The 21244-nt window shown below is 39.7% G+C and overlaps 1 protein-coding gene across 1 annotated transcript in view; it reads left to right on the plus strand.

The window, feature by feature from the left end:
- LOC140238478 (uncharacterized) overlaps window positions 1-21244 on the plus strand; it is a 174503-nt gene that overhangs the window by 97883 nt on the left and 55376 nt on the right. The window contains exons 3-6 of the mRNA XM_072318380.1: window positions 11589-11711; window positions 12574-12696; window positions 19073-19198; window positions 21087-21209. Of these exons, the coding sequence (XP_072174481.1) occupies window positions 11589-11711; window positions 12574-12696; window positions 19073-19198; window positions 21087-21209 (495 nt within the window). The remainder of the gene's footprint in view (window positions 1-11588; window positions 11712-12573; window positions 12697-19072; window positions 19199-21086; window positions 21210-21244) is intronic.

The raw sequence follows: 21244 nt of genomic DNA on the forward strand, positions 1-21244 counted from the left end.
AAGAATATTGAATTAAACATTTTTTCCTAATTCATTCAGAGGAAAGGACCTAGGGGAGATTTTTCCTAAAGTATAATGAAATTATGATTATCTCTTCCATCTTTCAAGTCTTTCAGCTTAGATTGTGTGGATGACATGTGACTGTAGAAGATTTATCAAAGCAATATGTCATATATCCAAAACTTACAAAGAGCATAATGCATGAGTGGTCACAACAATGTGACTGAATTTGAACCCTCTCGGGTTAATAATGCAAATGCCATTGACACTGATGGTTGCTTTCATTGATGAGATTGTAGGGGCATATTAAATAATGATTACACTGGTGCTCTGATATTGCAGCAGTGAGTCGGCTATATTCTGATTCACACAATCCTGTTCTTTTTTTTTTCTTTTTTTTTTTACGTAACTGCATCATTATCCAAAGGTTCTCATTTGGGAAGTGTGTTCCTTTAAGTTCATCATAAGTTCATTTACCTTTAGGATCCCTCCAAATTTGTCCTTCCTGTGGTATGGGGATGAATGTCCTTAGTTGAAATACCAGTCAGTTCTGATAGTGACATTCATGATGGACTATGCAGCAGGTCCGCAGATTGTCGAGCCAAAAGTTTGAGAGTTTTAACGTGTTAAGGCACATGGTTTTGAGCTCGAGCCAAGAGGTTGTACTGACGATCCAGATGCCAATATTGACTGGCCCAGTAAACTCTCAGACATGTGTATGATTGCCATGGCAACCTTACAGGGAGTACACGGAGGGTCAGAATGAGTCATGAAAGAAGGAGAAAATTTTAAAAACAAAGAAGAAGCAGGGGATGAGGAATTTTCTCTCTTGTTTCCTAATAGATACCAGAGTTCCTTTACATTTAACTACATAACTAGGTTTGTAGTCAGCTTTAAATACCCTGCAGTATAGCATGGGGATCCGATTCAATGGAGTTGGAAGGCTTGCCCAGTCTAGATAGGCCTATATTCAAGAATCCCCATAACGAATTGTGTACAACTTTTTCACTGATCTCTATGTAAGGTACACACACAGCTGAAGGATCTCAGCTGGAGTCAAATGTTTGTGTTACTGATGAGCGTAGGCTTCAATGCATGTATTTGCTGGCATGTTCTAGTTTGTATTTGTGGTTTTTTGAGTGTATCCCGTGGGCGACAAAAGAATTAAGCCACCCGTGAATCTCCATGCTACTGGGTCTTTAGGAATTATGGATCCACCCCCTCTTTTGCAAACCTCATAATGAGCTAGTGAGCATGAACTGTTGCCATGTCAGGCAAGCCTTCAGAAAGCTTTCTTGTTATTATGCACCACTAGTGTTGTACCAAGGAGCTCCTTGGTTGTACTTTTCTTTCAAAAATATGCATAGCGATGAAACAATCTTTTCCCCAGACACAGTGTATTTGATGGGGTGAGATGGAGATAACAGGGGTTGAATATTGCTTGTTGCTTTGCAACATCAGTGCCTGCACATATCAGGCAGACACACACGTGACTGATAACACGTGAAAACAATGCAGGCTGGGATGTCAGAGCACTATCAGTGATTTGTGTGTCACAAGTGGAAGGGGGAGGGGTGGGGGAGAGAAAGGGCCGGGGGGGGGGGGGGGGTGGGAAGAATGGGGGATGACAGATGCAGAAGCATTGATGTGTGACCTTGCCCAAGACACGAAGACCTGGGATTTTATTCTTCAAGGGACCCTAGATTGACTTATTAACCACACCTTACCTCCATGATGGATGATGGTAATATCATCTTTTGTAAATGTGTCACAGTGTGACTCATTAATTTTCCTTTTCACAAGCTGTCATTTCATGAGAGCAGTGCTCTGTACATCTAGCTATTAAAACTTTAGATCATGCCTTTTATGAAGGCCCTATCATATCCCCCCCCCCCCAATTTGCAAGATTATGGAAAAAAGATCACACCTCCGTGATTAATACAATACTACTGTAAACAGACAATTACAATTATTTTCCTATTGAGGCAGCTGTAAAAGATGTATGTACATTTAAGTGAATGTTTCAACTAATTTGTACTTCATGATTTTTGTATATATGCATAACTATATTTTTTGTTTTACGTGACATTTCGTGAGAAATATGAAAATGAATTGATATCGAAATTGACCCTGCTCAAATAAGATGCTACACTGTCAATGCAATGCATTCAAGCATCATTTCTTCAATATTTGGCCATCTAGATCTGAATTATGTACCATCTCTGAATTTTATTATGACAAATTCTAGGCAGGGTGGATGAGATTTCTAGTAACGCAAATAGATCTAACCCACTTCGTGAACGGCCGACCCCCTGGGTCACGCCTGTAAAAACATCGCCCCCCATTTTTAAGTGTTGTTCAGAGTTCATATGCCAAGTGATTCCATGTGAGTGAAAGAGAAAAAAAAACTGCCAAATAGCTGTTAGAATAGCAAAACAGAGGGCATGCACTCATGTAACTACACCCTCGTAGACACGGAACATGATTTACGCGACGAAATGCTGCGATAACATCGTGTAGTGAATCCCCAATGCTTGTTGATGCATAAGTAAAGTGGAGGGATGAATCGGTTGGCATTCACCGCCAAAGTTTGAGGGAATCATTGGGGGTGGGGGGGGGGGATGGGGTAGGAGGGGATATGTTCGCAGAGGTGATAGTAGGAGCTGTGGAGTCAAAGTCTCAGTTATTGACGTCACCTTGACATGTGAACAACCCTACTGGCACAGTTCTCTAAGGGGTTGAGATCTATCATAATAGGTGAGTGCCAGAAGGTTGTAAGTGTGGCATGATGGCAGAATGGGCCCAAATGAGGCACGTCTGTAGCAGTACCAGTGCGAGACAGATCAGATATGATTTTGTTTTTCCTGTTTATTAAGTAATACAGAGAGAGAAAGGAGTGTTTTATTGAAAACACTAGAAAAAGAAAGGAGATATGAGATACTTGAGTCTAGGGAGGGAGAGATCCTTGGATTTGGTCGTATATCACAACCAGATGCCATCCAAAACAAATTGATTGCATAGCCTCGTATCCATCGCACCCTCTAATGGGCCGATCGAGCCGCCACTTAACACCGGAAAGTTATGATTTGTGCAGATCTCCAGTGGGCGAATGCGTTTTTCTGTGCCGCTCATGCGTGTCCCACAAATGCTGCACGTCCCACGAACATCGCACATCCCCGAGGCAGATCATGTGAAACGGCAGAAGGCGATAAGTGATGGGATTTGGAAATGTGCCTTCACCATTCTGTGGATTTGAACTCCACCCTGTACGAGTATGGCAGATAGAGGGAGCTATGTCTCATTGGCACGTAGCAGAGCAGATTCTTCAATCGTTATTTACTATCTTCTCTTCCCTCCTCACTGTTCTTTCCTACATCATCATCATCATCTTCTTCTTCTCCTTCTTCTTCCTTTTCTTCTTCTTCCTCTTCTTCTTCTCTTCTATTCATACTTTTCTTCCTTTCATTGATCCTACTCTTGTTTTCTTCTAATTTCTCTTTTTCTTGTAATCATCAAGTTAACACCTTCGTCATTATTGTCATCATCGCTGTAAGTAGCGTCTCCATTACCATTATTAGCTTTATCATCGGTGTCATCCTTTTTTGTTGTTGTTGGTCTTTTCTGATATTTCTCCTTTCACCTCTTCTGTCTATCCTTTTTTCCTCCTGATCTACTGTAAAAGTGGAAATTTTTGCGGTTTTGAAATTTTCACCCATTTCGCGCAACAACGAGAAACTTTAAGCACGCAAATAGTTTTTGCTTGCAATATATTCCAGTAGTTGATGTCTTGATTCCATGGAATTAAAAACACGCAAAACTCTTCTTACCCGGCCAAGCGCGAAAAATTAGTCATGCGAAAATATCCTCTTTTACAGTATCTTTTCCTTTGCTCATGTTTTTTTTCTTCTCCAGAAATATGGCCAAATTGTGATTTATGACAAAGAAAACATGCCCTGAGGAGAAGAAAGGAGATGCATACTGTGTAGAATATCCTCTAGGAAATATACTGTATGTGCCAACATTTGAGTCCCATCAACCAGTGAAGAGATTTAATCAGGGATGACGTTAGAATCTCCTCCCAGCGTCTGCCGGTCTCAAATCTGGGAGTGCTGGCTGGAGCCAAATATCACAAGGGGTGGTACTTCCACGAAATCTTCTTTGGTAGGAATAAGCGCCTTTGACCCCTCGACTCACTGTGAGTGGGAATAATATTGTGTCAACAAACGGTTTTCATTCTCACTGCAGCAATGAACTCATAATGCTGCTACACTTGAGGTTTTCGCACAGTAATGCACATAATTTATGCTATTGGCTTTTGCTAGCCATCTGCTTGCTGCAGTAGATGTTACGTAAATGAGTGCATGGCTGCCTGACTGTGACCAAGCTGTGCATTTTTTGTATTAAAATGTATGGAAGTATAGAGCTAAAAAGTCTCTCCTCCTGTGACATACAATATTGCGCTTCACATGCCCAGGTTTTGAGGGGGAAGTTCCTGCAGATATGTTACGTAGCTGTGACGTGAACCGTGCATAACCAAGCACTTGAATATTGGGCAAAGGATGGTTGTTGTTTGTTTTATCTCTGTTCTCGTCTTGATTTAGTCTTAATACTTTATCAGTGCTAACTAGGGAGGAGGGATGTTTCTATATTAAGGATAAGAAACCAAGACAGGTGTTGGACTGAGCTGATATGATGTCAAATTCTCCATCCCTTCCTTTTCATATTTAGTGCAATTTCCTCCTCCCCCTCTTAAAAAGTTTGAGATCCTGACCAGGTACAGTATTCTCCGAGTAATCGGGTACCGCTTAGTCAGGTACTATGCTTATTTGACATACGAAGTGAATCTAGTTCTGATGTGGGTTATGTTTATCAAATAATTGGGAAGGCATTTTTGGTTACACAGGTAGAAATTTTCCATACAAGCCTCATCTATTCTCATTGTTTCTTTCTGCTTGACACTACCTGATTAAAACTCTTTTAATGTGCCATGGTGGAAACCCCCTGAGTGCCACATTATTCTGAGACACCAACATAGTCATGCTTTGAGAAAACATGCTGTTTTCAAATTTCTCTTACTCCTGTAGATTTATGTTAAGCTGGACATATTGTGAATAATGTTGTAGATCAAATGTCAAGCTTTGTTTTTATGTTAATTGTATGACAAATCTTATGATTGTTTTTCTTTCAAATGACTAGTAGCTAAATATCACTGTAAAGACATGACTTTTGGACACAAAACAGTGACAGAAACATAAAATTTACACTCAAATCCAGTATGGAACATCACTTGATCACCACATATAAAATGCAAGCTGTGTGTGAGAGGAACGGAAGCTCGAGAAACGCTTTCATTGTCCTGCGTCATTTGACGATTTATCTATCGGTTTTGGCGGGTTTGTGCATTTGAGCAGAATATGCGAAGTTGGCACGTTGACTGAGTCGGATGTGCGAACGTGGCACATGAAGTCAGAGAGAGAGAGAGAAAAGAAAGACAGTGGAAAGTAGAGAGATGGAGAGATAGAAAAAGAAAGAGCAGGAAGAGGAGGAAGAGAGGGAGAGAGCTGTATGAAGCATACTGTCACCACACTGTATGCACAATGGCATCAACTTTCCTTTGCAACACAGGACTTCAAAGCAGATTGCAATTACCGAGTTCTGCAGTTTGGCTTAAAGTTAGAATGTCTCACAGCTGGTGTTACAAAAATGCATCAAGCCTTTTGATATTTTAAATCTGTGGGAAAGCCTAACTTTTGGGACTGTAGCTAAAGCACTGTCTTTGTGAATAATTTGATATTAAAATGGGTATATTTTTGTTAATCTCCACCTGACCCCCCCCCCACATGACATGCCGCATCCATTCATGTATCAGCACCGCTATATCCTTTTTGTAATTATGATTAGCCATATTAGATTTTGAAATTGTCTTTCTAATAACAAACTTGCTTACAATGACTAATATAAATGCATAAATTTATGATATATCTTGAGCATAAAAGTGATTTTGCAAGCTAAGAAGCAGAGGGTTAGTGATAAAAAAAAAATGAAATGCTACGTGATTTCCTTTGCACTTTGCATCAGCTATTTGCTAAATGCTGAATCTAAAAAAAGGAGAAAAAGAAGAAGAAGGAAAAAAAAAAAGAAGAAAAAAAGGTGGAACTAACTGTGCAGTCCAGTTCCCCACGCTCAGGTGTCGGTCGCTGTGATAATTGCCACTTATTATTATTACCCGGGCTGTGGCATGGAGCAAACGGCTTTATAGAAATGCTTCAGTAACTGCTTAAAGAATTACCCAGCATGCCTTGACACCTCGTGTGCTAGGGAGGTGAAAAAGAAAAGCATTTGTATCGCAGCACGACAACAGGAGACAAATGCGCCTGTCTGTCAGAGACACCTTGTAATACCCCTGGAGTCCTTCTCAATGGGGGGAAAAGAGACTGGGTGTATTCTACCCAGTGATTGATGCCTGTTGTCTTCAGCTTATGACCTTTGAACCTGACCTTTGACCCCGGTCCTGGTTTCGGGTTACTGCGCCAAGCCTACCCCCCCCCCCCCCCCCCCCTGGCCGCCTGGGGGTCTGCAGTACCTGAGGTACATAAATGTGCCTGTCAGTACATTTTTGCCCACCGAGAGTTTGCTGATGTGTAGAATTTTGCAAGAAAGACAGTTTTCATAAAGGGAAATGTGATCGATATGATATCTGCGTGCGAGGGCTTTTGGAGGTAAGATGAAATTAAAAATGCAGAAACCTTATCTATAATCCCATCTCATCTCTGCCACTGTGTGTCTTTTCTTTAACTTGTAGGGGAGATTCGCTAGATTACTCCCTACATTTCACTTCATGACAAGGAAGTATGCTTGTGATGTCACTAAAAAGTTATGTTTGTCAAATATCTTGTATCAACCAAACCATTGGGGCCAAGCTGATTTCGCTGTAACCGGCAATTCCCATAGACACCTACCCGAGTATACTCAGGACTGGTCTTCTAGGGGTTTAAAAGATATTGGGTGTACAGTGAAGAGGAATGTATTGAGCTTTTCCTTCGGCCTGTTTCTTTTCATATAAAATTAGCCTGATGATTTTGAAAATAGATAAATTGAATTTAACTATACAGAGAGTACTAGAGCAGAAAAATTGGGAAATATCTCCTGACTTGATTTTTGGTGTCCAGATGCACTGTAGCACCAACTGTACCAATTTTTCCCCTTTTATATATTGTTGTGAATGGAACAAGTCATAATGAACATGGTGCCCATTGTATGTCATCCTAGCCATGATAGACTGTATGTTATTCATGTGCTGGTGGTAATGATGGTGGTTGAAGGGATGGGGGGGGGGGGGGGGGAGTGGGAGGTAGGGGGTTAGGTGGGGATACTGAATCTCAAGTGTGGGTTTGTGAGTTCGGGGTTGACACCATAAATCTCCCCCTTCAAACCGTAGCTTGCGGTCTGTCGAAAGTGTCGACATGTTCCTGTGGGGATGATTATTCATCCTGGATAGCTTTGACTTTCCCCCCAGGACCTCCGACTGTAACATTCGGCAAAAAGTCCCTAGAATCTATTCCTCTAGCGCACAGTTACGACTGTGACCCAGTGCTTGGACTTTACAGGGTAGCTCCTCCCTCCAGTTCATTCACATTGACTTTGCTTAAAAGGGCATCAAGAAAACTAGCTAGGTTTAATATGGAAGGTTTCTCTAAGTTGGATAGGCAAAATGACAAAGTTACAGCATGTTAGCAAACCTCCTTGTGCTTCCACAAAGCAATGGAATTAATCAAAATTACTGATGCACCATTGCATGGTGCCTCAGTGCCTATTAAGGTTTGGACTGATATTACTTATTCAAGAAATTATGTCATATTTCATGGATATTCCATATTGATGTCTTGTTGGATTTAGGGTAGTTCTGTTGAGAGATATCAGTCATTTTCTGTTCTGATTTTAAAGTCAATGGGAAAGTGGAATGGAGTTCCATGGTTGGTACATTGTCTTATCAATTTATACCCAAGTGAGCTCGTTATTATGGCAACAAATTAGTTCAAACAAAGTGTAAAGGAAGTAGTAAGTAAAAGAGAAGAAACGAAACTGGCAGTGAGATCATTTAAGCAAAGTTTATTGAAGAAAAGGAAACAAGCTGAATCCATGAAATGTAACATGCAAAGCAAGTATTTTTCAGCATAAATAACCGGCGCAAATGATTCCAAGGATGACATAAACCGAGTTCATGTGCAACCTTCTCTCCCAAATCTCTGGTGGATATAAGTCTGTTCAATTCTTGCTCTCTCTCTCTCTCTCCATCTCTCTCAGTTTGCATTACTTTGAATTTGAGAGCTAGAAGAGTTGGTGTGGAGTGGATAAGTCGTTAAGTGATAAAAAATTGATGATGATGATGATGAAAAAAAAAAATGAAACAAAGCGTGCCTGTGCCCCTCCATTCTGAGAATATCGGAGCTCTCTGTGTAATTGTCAAAGTGGGAATAATTACATCTGCACATGCAATGAAACGTGAACTCCTCTTGTTTTTGAAATATTGATGTTGTAGCACTGAATGGTGATAGATAATATCTTCCCCCCCCCCAAAAAAAAAATGTATTCCCTCCTCCTGATTTACTCGACATCTTGTTGTCTGTACACAGGCCACCTCGGTCGGTTGGGTAGAGAAGTTTGTACATGTATCTCTCGTGTGCGTCTGCGTGCGGGCAGGTTGATCATGGGGTGATCAGAATCCGATACCGCCGGGCAGATTTATCGGAGTCTGGCTAATTTCCGAGTTGAGACAGAGGGAAGATGTGGTTTTTCTGCAGCGGTACTTGACCGTGCCTTCTCTCTCAGCCCCACCCCCCCCCCCCCCCCACCCCAAACTACACTCAAATCTGTTGAGCTGATGACACGTCTTTTGCCCTGCCTGCCACAGAAACCAACCACAAGGTTGATGAAATTATTTGTCACTATGTTTTTCCTTTGTCTTTCTATCATTTTTTTTTTTTTTTTTGGGGGGGGGGAAGGGAGGGAGGATGGTAGATTGTATGTTTCACCTCGTTGAACCAGAAACTGAGGTTTGTAGCATGTGACCCAAGCTACCTTCGTACATCTCAGACAATGTTTTGTTCCTTCCTTCTTTGATATTTTTTGGAAATGGGGATGGATCAATCCATGCTAGTAGAAAGCAACAAGATAGGAAAATGGCACAGTTGGCTACGGGAGGAATACATAGTATTTATATTCAATGGAGTGTGTGGTGTACACATGTGTGTACTGTATGCTTGTATGTGTGTGTTTTTATTTGTGTGTTTGAGTATCAATCCTCCATTCATGTCAGAGCCAATGAAAGTATTTTTGGCTGCTTCAAATTTGATGACATTTGCCTCATAGATGTGGAGCTATGATTATCTGTTCAGATAACATCCATTCGAAAGTCTTCCATGTCCTTAACAATGGTTATATACTGTATATACCTCTATAAACCTGTCTGTCCAATAATACAGTCATGAATATTGGCATATTTAGGGCCTAGATATTTGCACGCCGTTGCAGTTGGGCTATCTCTACTGCTCATCAGGTCGCTGTATTTCAGTGAGGGACTTGTACAAAAGAACATAAAACATGCTAAAGATGTTGGGCTGGAGAACAGAGTGAGACATGAGAGCGAGAGAGTAACTTCAGGTGAAGTTAGTCATAAGTCATGTTATTACCCCAATCAGATCGCTATCCAAAAGGTCAAGGTTACGCGTCTTCTCCGCTCTCGGGGTGCACTGGTTATAGCCAGGGATGAAACTAGCAGGATGTCAAAAAATAAGAGATGTCGTGATAAGGACTAAGAGAGTGGATGTTCAAAGGTCAGATGAAAATTTTCCATGCGGCAACGATCTCAAATTGTTACAATTTCTTATCTTTTTTTTTTTTTTTATTGATCCCGAATTTCTTGATCGTGTGAAGTTAACCGTTATGAAATCATCATCAAAGGCAAGAGAAGAAAATGTTGTTTGCCTATACTTCTGGGAGAACATTGTAATCATTTTCGGTCAGTCATGCATAAGAGATGACTTATCAACTTAAGTAAGATAACCCTTTAAAGGCCAAGTTTTGATTATATCACTGGGAGTTATATACATTTTTGTATTCCATTGTAAAGATTTACTGTGAAAGAATTCCCAGATACTGTTATGTGGAAATTCTTCTTTGTTATTAAACATACTCTTATAAGATAAATATATATGTGATATGCACTTGACAGTTCTATACCACAGAATTTTTAAGAAGGATGTGGAAATTTATTGAATCAACCAGTTAAAACAAAATTTGAGGTTTCTTCTATGTGGCTGGTAGTAGTACATTCGTGTGTGTGAGAGAGAGTACATATGACTGTGTATGGAAGAAACGTCTTTATATATGTATGAATACATGTGTGTATGTATGTATGTTTTCTTTAATATAAAAAAAAATGAGCTGCATTGATTTCATATAATGCTAATGTTATATTGTACTTCATACTTTTGTTGTTGGAACTGAAATAAAATGAAATGAATGAATGGCTACATATACTTTGCTTATTTCTTTATTGAACTCCAGTGGCAGGTAAGATTGATGATTGAACAAAGTTCAGGAAATGTTGGCCTTTTTCTGTGTAAGGTCTCTCTATGCAACTGTCTCTTTCATTCTTTCCGGTGGCAAAGGCGGTAGGCTTGTCTCTCCTGAGCGGAGCTCAAGAAAAAGTCTAGGCTGCCGAATAAAGCCCTACTACCCTACTTCCTGTCGTTTTGATGACAGTATTGTGGTCCCAAAATCTTGACAAAACATCTCCAAATCTCCGCTCCCAAACTCGGCGGAGCCCTGCAAATGACAGGCCCCGTCCAAAATAGAGCGTCAAAAATCTTCACCTCCGGGGCGGGAGCGGCGGCCGGTGTGGTGTGTATGGTGCGGCTCTTGTCTCGGTGTTGGTTTTGTGGCTGAACAAGAAAACTGCAACATGAGAATGAAAATATCCCCCTTAGTATTAGGCTATAGGCTAGCATTAGGGAGTTTTGGGAAGAAGGGATATGATATTTTGATTGTAGCTTTTAAAAGTTTCTTCACAAACTTTATACCCTCTTTTTTCCCCCGCTTCGTTCCAAGTCCCGGCTTAAGTTAGACTTCAATCAGCAAGGAGGCAGGCGGGCAAAGCTGGCTCGTCTGAAACAAAAACAGGCCGAACATTTTGGCAATAATATTGTCGCTCCCGCGAGAAAATAGCCAAGGCGCTGGAAAACAGGCACAAATTGAATACAAAGTATCAGACGTGGCAAGGAAGGATACAGTTGCGACAATACGCAACATGCTGGATGGAATCTTAGGAACAATATTTTGGCAGTCAAAGTATGACGGGTGATCCTGATGGAGGTTGATAACTTATATACAAGTGAAGTAAGCAACATTCACTCAAGATTCATAACAAATAAAGTATGCTCCCCTCCCCTCCCTATCTTTCTCTCATAGTTCTTTCTCTCGTATGAACAAGTATAAACTTCCAAAGGGGCACTAAAAGATGTTTTTACAGCTCCTTGGGATGCAACCTTAACAGATATTGCTTTTCTTCTGCATTCATTTCACTACAGATACCAATGAGTGCCTGTTCAGCAATGGAGGTTGCATGGGAAGATGCTGCAACACCATCGGGAGCTACTACTGCAAGTGCGACGAAGGCTTCGAGCTCGGCATGGATGGAGTCAGCTGCAGAGGTCAGTCCCCCCAGTTTTGTTTGCTCTTTCATGCTCTTTCCTGCTCTTTCCTGCTCTTTCCTGCTATTTCCCGCTCTTTCCTAATCTTTCCTGCTCTTTCCTGCTCTTTCATGCTCTTTCTTGCTCTTTCCTGCTCTTTCGTATTCTTTGATCACTCTTTCTCCCTCTTGACACTTTCTCTTTTTCTATCCCTGCCTCCCCTCCTCCTCCTGTAGGTATTTTCGTTTCCCCTAATCTATAATTCCTTTCCTTTCTCCCTTGTCTTTCTCACACACACATAATCACATATCACTATGTCATGTGATTGCTACCCAATTCCCATAAAAGATATTTAACTTTTTTTTTGGTGTAATGAAACTTTTTGTGGTTATGAGGCCTATATGATTGAAGTCTTAATTACATATCATTCTTTGTTAGCATGTGGCATAGTATCAGCATTTCTCAGATCATTTTGAAGATGGATCTTTACAACAGGCAAGCTAAGGTAGATTCTTGGATACTTTTTAACTTTTTTTCTCCACACGATCCTTTTGTGTATAGATAGAGAAATGGATAGAGACAGTCAGACCGAGAGACAAGTATGTGTGAAATGTGAATATTGCTATCAATCAAATATGTTTTCATTGCATATTTTGGTGATATTGGTATTATGTAGAGGGTGTTGGTAGAGAGTCATTTTGGTATAGAGGCCGTTGTCCAAGTCAAGTGATTTGCATATTGACAACAGTCTCCTCCACCTGTATACTTGAAGATTTGTCATGAAATATATGTATTATTCACATTCATCTTTCCCTTGTTTTCATCCTGTCTTTGATGAAATTCACAAGTGATGAGTTTTCCCTCCTTCATCATCCCCCACCAGATATTGATGAGTGTCTCCAAGGCAACGCAGGCTGCCAGCACACCTGCAGGAACACCCACGGGAGCTTCCAGTGCGAGTGCCCCTACGGCGAGCGGCTAAATCCCGACGGAAAGACCTGCAGTCGTAAGACACCCCTTTTCTTTACCTCTCGACCACTTTCTTTTTTTGGGGGAAAAAAAAAAGCCAACTTTCTGTGCAAAATCCGTTTTTTTTTTCTAAACGCCTTCTATCCTTGGTAGTAGTGATATTTAACTAGATGGTGACAGTGGAAAAAAGAATTAACAAGAATGTGTGTGTGCTTCATTATTATTATATTATTATTAAAAGTGTTGTTTCATGCAAGACATCTAGATGAGAATGAGAGTGAATATGTGGAAATGTGTAGCTTTTCTTTCTGTATTGATATATTGAAAAAGTGCACCCAATGCAAGAGCAGCTAGCAACCTGCTTGAAGTGTATGTACCCATTTTTCGAAGAAAAACATAACGAGCATCAAACCAATGCTACCTGTGGGTAAAAGGCATATTATATAGTGCAGTTTTCGTGGTGAAAGCTTGTGCAGTAGGAAGTGCCTAGAGCCAAAACTTGTGCCAGTAGATAGCATATTAGTGCACCAAAAAAGTTTATCAAAAAGTAGTCCCCCTCAAAAAAAATTTTTTTTCCCATTTCTAATCATATTGATGTTGTTCCTTTAGCTACGAGCATTGATTTAACGAGGAGTAATATCGTGTGAAAAATGACTTCTTGTTTATGACCACAGTGTATTCTTCTGGCAGACAGAATAATTCAATTATAAGAGGAGGGGCTGTGAAAGGTTATATGATTAGACATTAGCCAAACTAACAGCTGTGATAGAAATTTAAGTAATGATTAATGCGACATTTTCATCATATTTTTTGATACAATGTCAAACCCACCAACGGAAAGCACAGATACTAACTTATGTCGGGAAATTTCAAGAAAGATTCGCCATCATTTGGTCTGGCATTTTGGCCGTTATTTGACTGATGTCTTTGATTGAAGAGGGGAAGGAGGTGGGATGGCCTCAATTTCCGTCTTTCTTCAAAGAGGGAGGGAGAAAATCATTGAAGTTAGGCATGGTGTACGAGTGTCACCCAGATAGATGAATGAAGAATTGTGTGTTTGCCAAAAGAATTCTTTTAAAAAAGTAGAATAATCCCAGAAGAGAATCTTACATTTCATTTTCCCCAGTATCACGATAAACTATTAGTAGATGTTCATTTTTTTAGAGAGAGAGAGAGAGAGAGGAAAAAAAAAAAACCCATGGCTTTATTTTTACATCTGTACAGGTTTTATTTGGAAAAACAAATAAACAATCAAAATAGAGCTCATATTCATATTTTGACCGCAGTGGTTTCATTGCACCTGTGCTGGGGTGTTAATTCACCAATTGGGCCAGTGCTAGAAACAGTTTTGTGTCAATGTCCTATGAACTTTCTTCTCTACTTTGATGGATACTCTCCCCCAGTTTGTCATAAACATAATGATAAATCAGGCCTGTATACCCTATGGAGTTTCGTAAAATAACTTTTTTAGGTCTATAGATATGTATAGATAGGTATAGAGAAATAACAGTCAGCCATTCTGTGCCCAAAGAGTATTCATCCAGTGTGCTAAACATCTGGTACTGGATATATTTGAATACTTTATATATAGAATAAGTATAAAACTCCCTGTAAACTTTTGCGCATACTCCCCACTTCAAAACACATAGATCCTGCATTCACTGCGACATGTGCCTGCCTAGTGCTTTCCTGAGAAACTGCCTCGTTGTTGTGCCTCTGTGGGTACTTCTATGCTCAACTGAGCTTTGGCTTTATAGTTGTAGGAACTCTGCCCTCTGATACCCCTTGTGGAGAAAGTGCTGATTCCAAAGAAAAAAATGTAAAAAAACTCTAAGAAGGATTACATATTTTGGGTATTTTGATTACGTGTCAGCTGTTGCTATCAGAAATATGACAGGTATGAATTGGGCTACTAGCGCACTACTGAGAGGGAAAAATGCAGGTGGTGCCGTTGCTTTCATCGGACAGCTTGAAAACAAATAAAGCTGATCGCTACATGTAGGCCTAGTTGTACATCCAGAAAACGCTTGGGGAATAGGAAGTGAGATTACAGAATATACTACAGTGAGATGAATGGATGGATAGATTGAAGAGCAAATATAAAAAGAAATAGAGTGATAGTGTAGACAGATGACAGATTGAGGAATAGTTAAGTGGTTGCTAGCTGGATGAATAGATAGACAGATAGAGAGTATACAACTTTCTGAAAGAAGGTATGTACATGTACATTTGTATCTGAAATAGGATCTATATAGATGAATAGCTATGTGTAGACTGATGTATAGAAGTAGATGTACCCATAGACAATAACTCCTCGCCAAACAGATAAGCATATGACAAAAGGAATCCGCCGGGGGTGAAAATTATCAATAAGAAGTCCTAATATCAATTCAATATCAATCAATCAATATCAAGTTTCAAGAAACCACGCATGAATGCTGCGTAGTTTTTCCCGTCCCTTTTATAATCATGTTCAACAAAGACGTTCTTGAGCAAATATTTGAAGTAATCTTTACATGGAAATAACCTTGAGATTTCATAAATGAAATTCAAAGAAAAGGTTACATTGGTGGTACTTTACTTTGCTCTGGGTGAATCACAAAAATGAATTAATATAGAAAGATGTTCACTAAAGACTTACCTCGAAAACAAGGAAATAAGAATCTAGAAATAGATCTAGATGATCTAGATGAGCAGTTTACAATATGTGCAGACTGATGTATGGAGGTAGATGTACATGTACCCATAGACAATAGCGCCTTGCCATAGATAAGCATATGAAAACCACCAGGGGTGGAAAATTAAAAATAAGACTCTAAAGTGTCAATTCTTTTATCATGTTTCAAGAAACCACACATGAATGCTGCGCAGTTTTTCTATCCCTTTTATAATATCATATTTAACAAAGACCTTCTTGAGCAAATAATCTTTACATGGAAATGACCTCGCAAGTTCATAAATGAAATTCAAAGAAAAGGTTTCTTTGGTGGTAATTTACTTTGCTATGTGTGAATTACAAAAATGAATTAAAATCGAAAGATGCTCTCAAAAGACATACCATGAAAACAAGTGACCGTTAGATGCATCCTTATGTATAATTATAGCTTAAGGAAACAATGTGCAGTGCTGTCCGGTTTCGGCAGGCTTTCTCGGTCTTGGGAGTGGGATCAGCTAATATATATTTTATTTCATAAAACGTTCAATCTAATGTGAGATCTCGTTCGCGCAGGTGCAGTCAGTTCGTTCCTACATGACGCAATGTTGAAACGGTTTTCACGTCAGCGCGACACAACAGATCAGTTTTAATCAAATTACAGTCACGTTATTTGCCTTTCATTATTTTCGGAGCTGTTTCCAAAATTTGTTTTGCATAATCAACCATATTAATTTGCAAATTAGCATCAACATTTATTGTATATAAACAACCACATCAATTTGCGAATTGATACTTTCTTGCCCACAAAGCTTGGTATGGTGAAATGTCTGTCAAGTATTTGAAGTTCTTGTCTGTGGATTGTAAAGACTTTCAAAGGCATATAAACCAGACAGTCACATCCCAACATATCCTGTTCATTCCCCCACAACAACAACAACAACAACAACAACAACCAAAGAAACACTGAGAAACTAGAATGATTCTAACGTGGGAAAGACTATGTAGAAAGATGCATATGTTTGGGATGGAACATATCGGGGGTGGAGCATATGTTTCTGATTTGTTAGAATACAGTAAGGAGTGATAGCAGGTGTGTGGGTGTCAGTTTAAAGGAAGACCCGGCAGTCTGAATAAATTTACCCCTATCTCTTTCTTGCGTGCCTGCTATGAAGACACCAGATAGAAAAAGGCTAACATATCTTGGCATATTGTAAAGAGCCAACAGGTGCATGGTATATTTTATAGAATGATGGTGCTCTCTGAACAAATGTATAAACTCCCTATATTAGTTGTGGGAAACATGGCTCAAAATATATTGGAAGATTTGGCTTTCCTTTTTTTTTTTAATCCGTACGGTTTTATAGTAGTTTGCTTTCTTTCGCTGATAACATTCTCTCTTCTTTTTTTTTTTCTTTTTTTGATAAAAGTGTATGGATTAGTTTAAACACCTATAATTAAAACTTGAACAACCAACCAAACAACCAAACAACCCCCCCCCCCAAAAAAAAAAATAATAATAATAATAAAAAGAGAGAGAGAACACAAAATGAAAAGGTATGTATCACTAGAGACCAGGTAAATGTCACATGTGTAGAGATTATGAGCTCTAGCTCCATAAACTGCAGCAGAATCTACACAATAGATACTAAACAGTGAAAGAATGTTTTAGATTCTCGTTAAGTGCATGACAAGTAATCAATTGGACATTGGATGTAAGTGTGAAAATCAATACACACTCATTCCGTGTTGTCTCTCTCTATAGAAGTGACATGTGCTAAATGCAATCTGTCAGTGGGTGGAAATGGGTGTTACAATGTCCCCCGTCTATGTCAGTTACCCACATGTTCCCACATTGATTGATTGATGAAGTCAATGATACAAAGGACTCCTTGAAGTGGCCTGTCTGGGATGACACATCAATTGTCTCCAACTTAAAGAGGGAAGGAGGAGGAGGATGGGGGGGGGGGGGAGGTTAAGGGGGTCAGGGGTGAGAGTGGAGAGGGAAGGGAGAAAGTGAGAATGGAAAGAAGGGAGGGAAAGTGGAGGGAGGGGGAAGGTGATGGATGGATGGATGGATGGATGGATGGATGGATGGATGGATGGATGGAAGGAGAAAAAGGGGGAAACACGGAAGAGGAGAAAGTGGAGAAGGGAAGGTAGAAAGTGATAGAGGGAGAGAGAGAGATGGAAGAGAGGGAAAAAGAACGAGGGATGAGGAGGAGAGACAAGAAAGGGGAAGAAGTGGAGAAAAATAGGATGTGGGAGGTGTTGTAAAACGAGGAACATTTGTGTGCATTTTTATTTAACGAATTGCGCAAGAGCCAAGATTCACAAAATGAGAATGCATGCGGGAGAACTTGTCTACAAAATATGTATTGAATGCCAGTGGCAATTTGCGAAAATTTCATTGCGAAAGAGGCTGTCTGCTCCAATTTGTGAAAATTTCATGCCACAAATGTTGTTGGTTTTACAGTAATAGGGTCAGAAAGAGAGAGAGAAAAAAAAAACAGAGAAAGGGAGATAATCAGTTAGTTTTTGGTAACACTAGTGTAAGAGGTGATGGCAAGCTTTCATGGCACTAAGCATTTTGCGATCTGAATCTTCCCGTCTTTCGTAGTGATGTCGTGCATGCAGTTTGATAGTTATAGCTGGAGTCCATACAGCAATTATGTGTGTGATTAATTGGAGTAGACAAATTTGACAGAACCTATCAGCAGCTACATGTGGCTACTGACAGGAAAAAGAAAACAAGATGAGCTCACCATGGTCTAATTGTGAAAGGATCATGCAACCTAAACAGTGAAATACACCTGTCAGTTCCTGGCTGTTTGACATAGAATCCCAGAATAGTTTTGCTTTCCTTGGCCAGACAGCATTTACAGAAATAGCTTACAGTATAGTCTTGTTTGATGTTTTTTCTATTGTTGCATTCTTGCTTCCATGTTTATACATTTTTGTATGTGGCGTACCTGTGCAAAAAGAATATAAGAAATTATGTGATGCGGGAGCTTATGATTGTTCATATATTGTCTCCATGTACTGCTGCTGCTGTAATACAAGTATTATACAACTCTCTGTTTTTGAAAAGTACCATCATTCATGTAGCATTTGATGTGGCATATTTTCTTCATTTGCTTGGGGAATCTTCAGCTCTGTCTAGTCTATGCAGTAGTAGAAACATCTGTAGAAACTTACTGGTACACAAGGCATTTATTCACTGTCCCGCGGTATACACATGAATGTCACCTTTCTCCCCCTCATCATCTTGAATAGTAGATCTGGTAGCGAGTGCTTGTTTGATTAGATTTAGTGGTGCATACGAGGTAAATTTATCGCTCATCCACGATCATTTCGTAGCTAACACTTTTCTTTTGTCCTCAAAATGTCACCATTCTCTCATGTGTGAAATTCCTGTGTTTTCTTGTTCTCTGTCTCCCCATTTCTTCCCCTACTAAATCCCCCAAAACCATCAAATTGTAATAAAAAACACAATATGATCAAACAAATCTTCCAAAAAAAAAATGATTATGGATTGTCAAATGTCATTGTCGGAAACATGCCCCTCAAACAAACCTGAATTACATTATTATTTCTGTGTTTTTCTCATGAAATAATCTTTTATGTAAAATGTTCATATCTGAAATGTTGAAAAATATCTCTCTAACCACCACAACCCCCAATACACATCACATTACTGGAACAATTTCATTTCTTTCGGGGGTTACCTCAATGAACAAATAAACAAACAAACAAACAGCTCAAGATGGCTGTGCGATCAACAACGGCGGTTGCCAACACCAGTGCCTCTCGCATCCTTACGGCCATTACTCCTGCCAGTGCCATGCTGGCTTTAGGCTCTCTCCAGACGGACGCTCGTGTATACGTAAGTCTCCGGCGGAACGCATCCTCGCTTTGACCCTAGTGTATCAAAAGCGAATTGCTAATTCCCATCTGTGTCAGAAAAGAAAAAAGTTACTAAATGAAATAGAAGAGCACCTAATAGATAATAATAAATACTAAAACATTTTTTTTTTTTTTTTTTTTGCACTAGCATGCTTTTAATCAGCTGTCAGGCAATTGCTTACCTCATCGTAAAATTTGCCACAGGTCCCCAAAGTGTTAAGCAAAGTCCATCCACGTTGCATGGTGATGTGTGAACGGAAAATTAAAAAAAAAAAAAAAAATCACAGATGCTTTTCTCATTCAAAATTTCAGCAAGCTGCTTGCAACTGTGACGTAAGAAATGTTTTGTTTGCAGAAATTACTGTGTTTGATGTGCAGGCTTTATTACTAAATGCGAATATAATGCATGATTAATGCTCAATTAATTTTTGTGTTTAAAAAAAAAAATGTTTGCCCAGCATTTGGTTTATTTATCTTTATTTTAAAGTCTGCCCTGCATGTGATTTTTTTTTTGTTTTTTTATTTGTAACAACAATAATCAAGGACCTGAGCATTCAGATTTTGAAAAAAACAACATCTTGTCAGCCGATATATATGTTGGAGTGATCAAACTTGTAAGTCGTAGTGACAGAAAATCTATTCCAGCAGCAATGAAATCATTGCCAGCTCAGTAGATATGCCCTATGAAATATAAGAAACAAAGTGTCCATTTTCATAGCACGATACTTCCTCATTTTGCTGTGACCTGTTCCACATTTCTTATCATATCTGTACATATTTTTAGGTAGTCTTAGTAGTGCATGATTCCACTCCACGGTTTGTTGAGTGAGAAGTACACCTGCTTCTTATTTTTTGATGTCATTGTCATTAGAATCGCTGTCATGCATGAGATTTTGTAGTGAGTCAGATCTAGCCAAAACATGTACCACTCTCCTGCCTCATCAACAATCAATGATCACTGCTATATTAACTCATCGAAGACTGGTCATGTGCGTGCTCAGACAGGTGTCTGTGGAAATTGTGTATTAGGAAAATTAGCTGATCCTCGACAGGTTAAGATCATCCAGATGTCCTTAGACATGCCCAGAGAAGAACTAATCGCTCCGTGCAAGAAATGCAACAAAGACTGTGATATCTCCTCGAAACCTTCCCACGAAATTCCCTTCCATTTCCTTTACCAGAATGTTTAATAAATTAAACGATACCCATAACATCTAATCACCCCCTCACTTCCCCCACACAGCATGCTATTTGAACCCCCCACCTTGCCTTCCCCCAAGCTTGACCCATCCCTCTGCCAACTTCAGTATAATGACTGTGGGACCATTTTATTCATTTGTAAACATGATGCAATCCTTGGTAACAGACTTTCAAATGTTAGAGATAATGGAAAGCTGTGTGATGGAGATTCAAAATATAGTTTTTGTAACTATCAAATCTTGTGGAAGATCCTTGAGCTTGTGTAACATCCATCGTCAAAAGTTCCCCTCGCTACACCTTTTGCACCAATAGAAGATGACGTTTTGGGTGGCACTTGACATTTCAAACTCCATAGCCTGTTCCAATCATAAGAGTAGACCCCATAAGCACAAACACGACCCCCAAAACTACCCTTCCTTTTGCATTAGTAATCTTTTACAGGCAAATACTGTCTTAAAATTTCAAACATTTCACTCAAACTTTCACTGATGAGAGAACAATCATCAGGTTTAAAACTCAATGCGCTTTCCTATTCAAGTTAGGAAACTGCTCTAGGTTTCATAAACTTTGTTTTGAATCAATGAGAAGTTGATTGCCTTTAAAAGATTGATATGTTGAGATGTTGAAGGGGGGCACTCACAATTTGCCTATGGTTTCCGTGGCAACAGCTGCCAATCCCTGTGCCACCAACAATGGAGGATGCCAGCACACATGCCTCAACATGGGTGACACGGCCCGCTGCAGCTGCAACGCCGGCTACACGCTCAACAACGACCTGCGGAGCTGTCGAGGTTCGTACGTGGGGCGCCGCTCTGCCCTTACCCTT

This window comes from Diadema setosum, chromosome 15 (genome assembly GCF_964275005.1).
Source record: "Diadema setosum chromosome 15, eeDiaSeto1, whole genome shotgun sequence".
In the NCBI taxonomy this organism is placed as follows: Eukaryota; Metazoa; Echinodermata; class Echinoidea; order Diadematoida; family Diadematidae; genus Diadema; species Diadema setosum.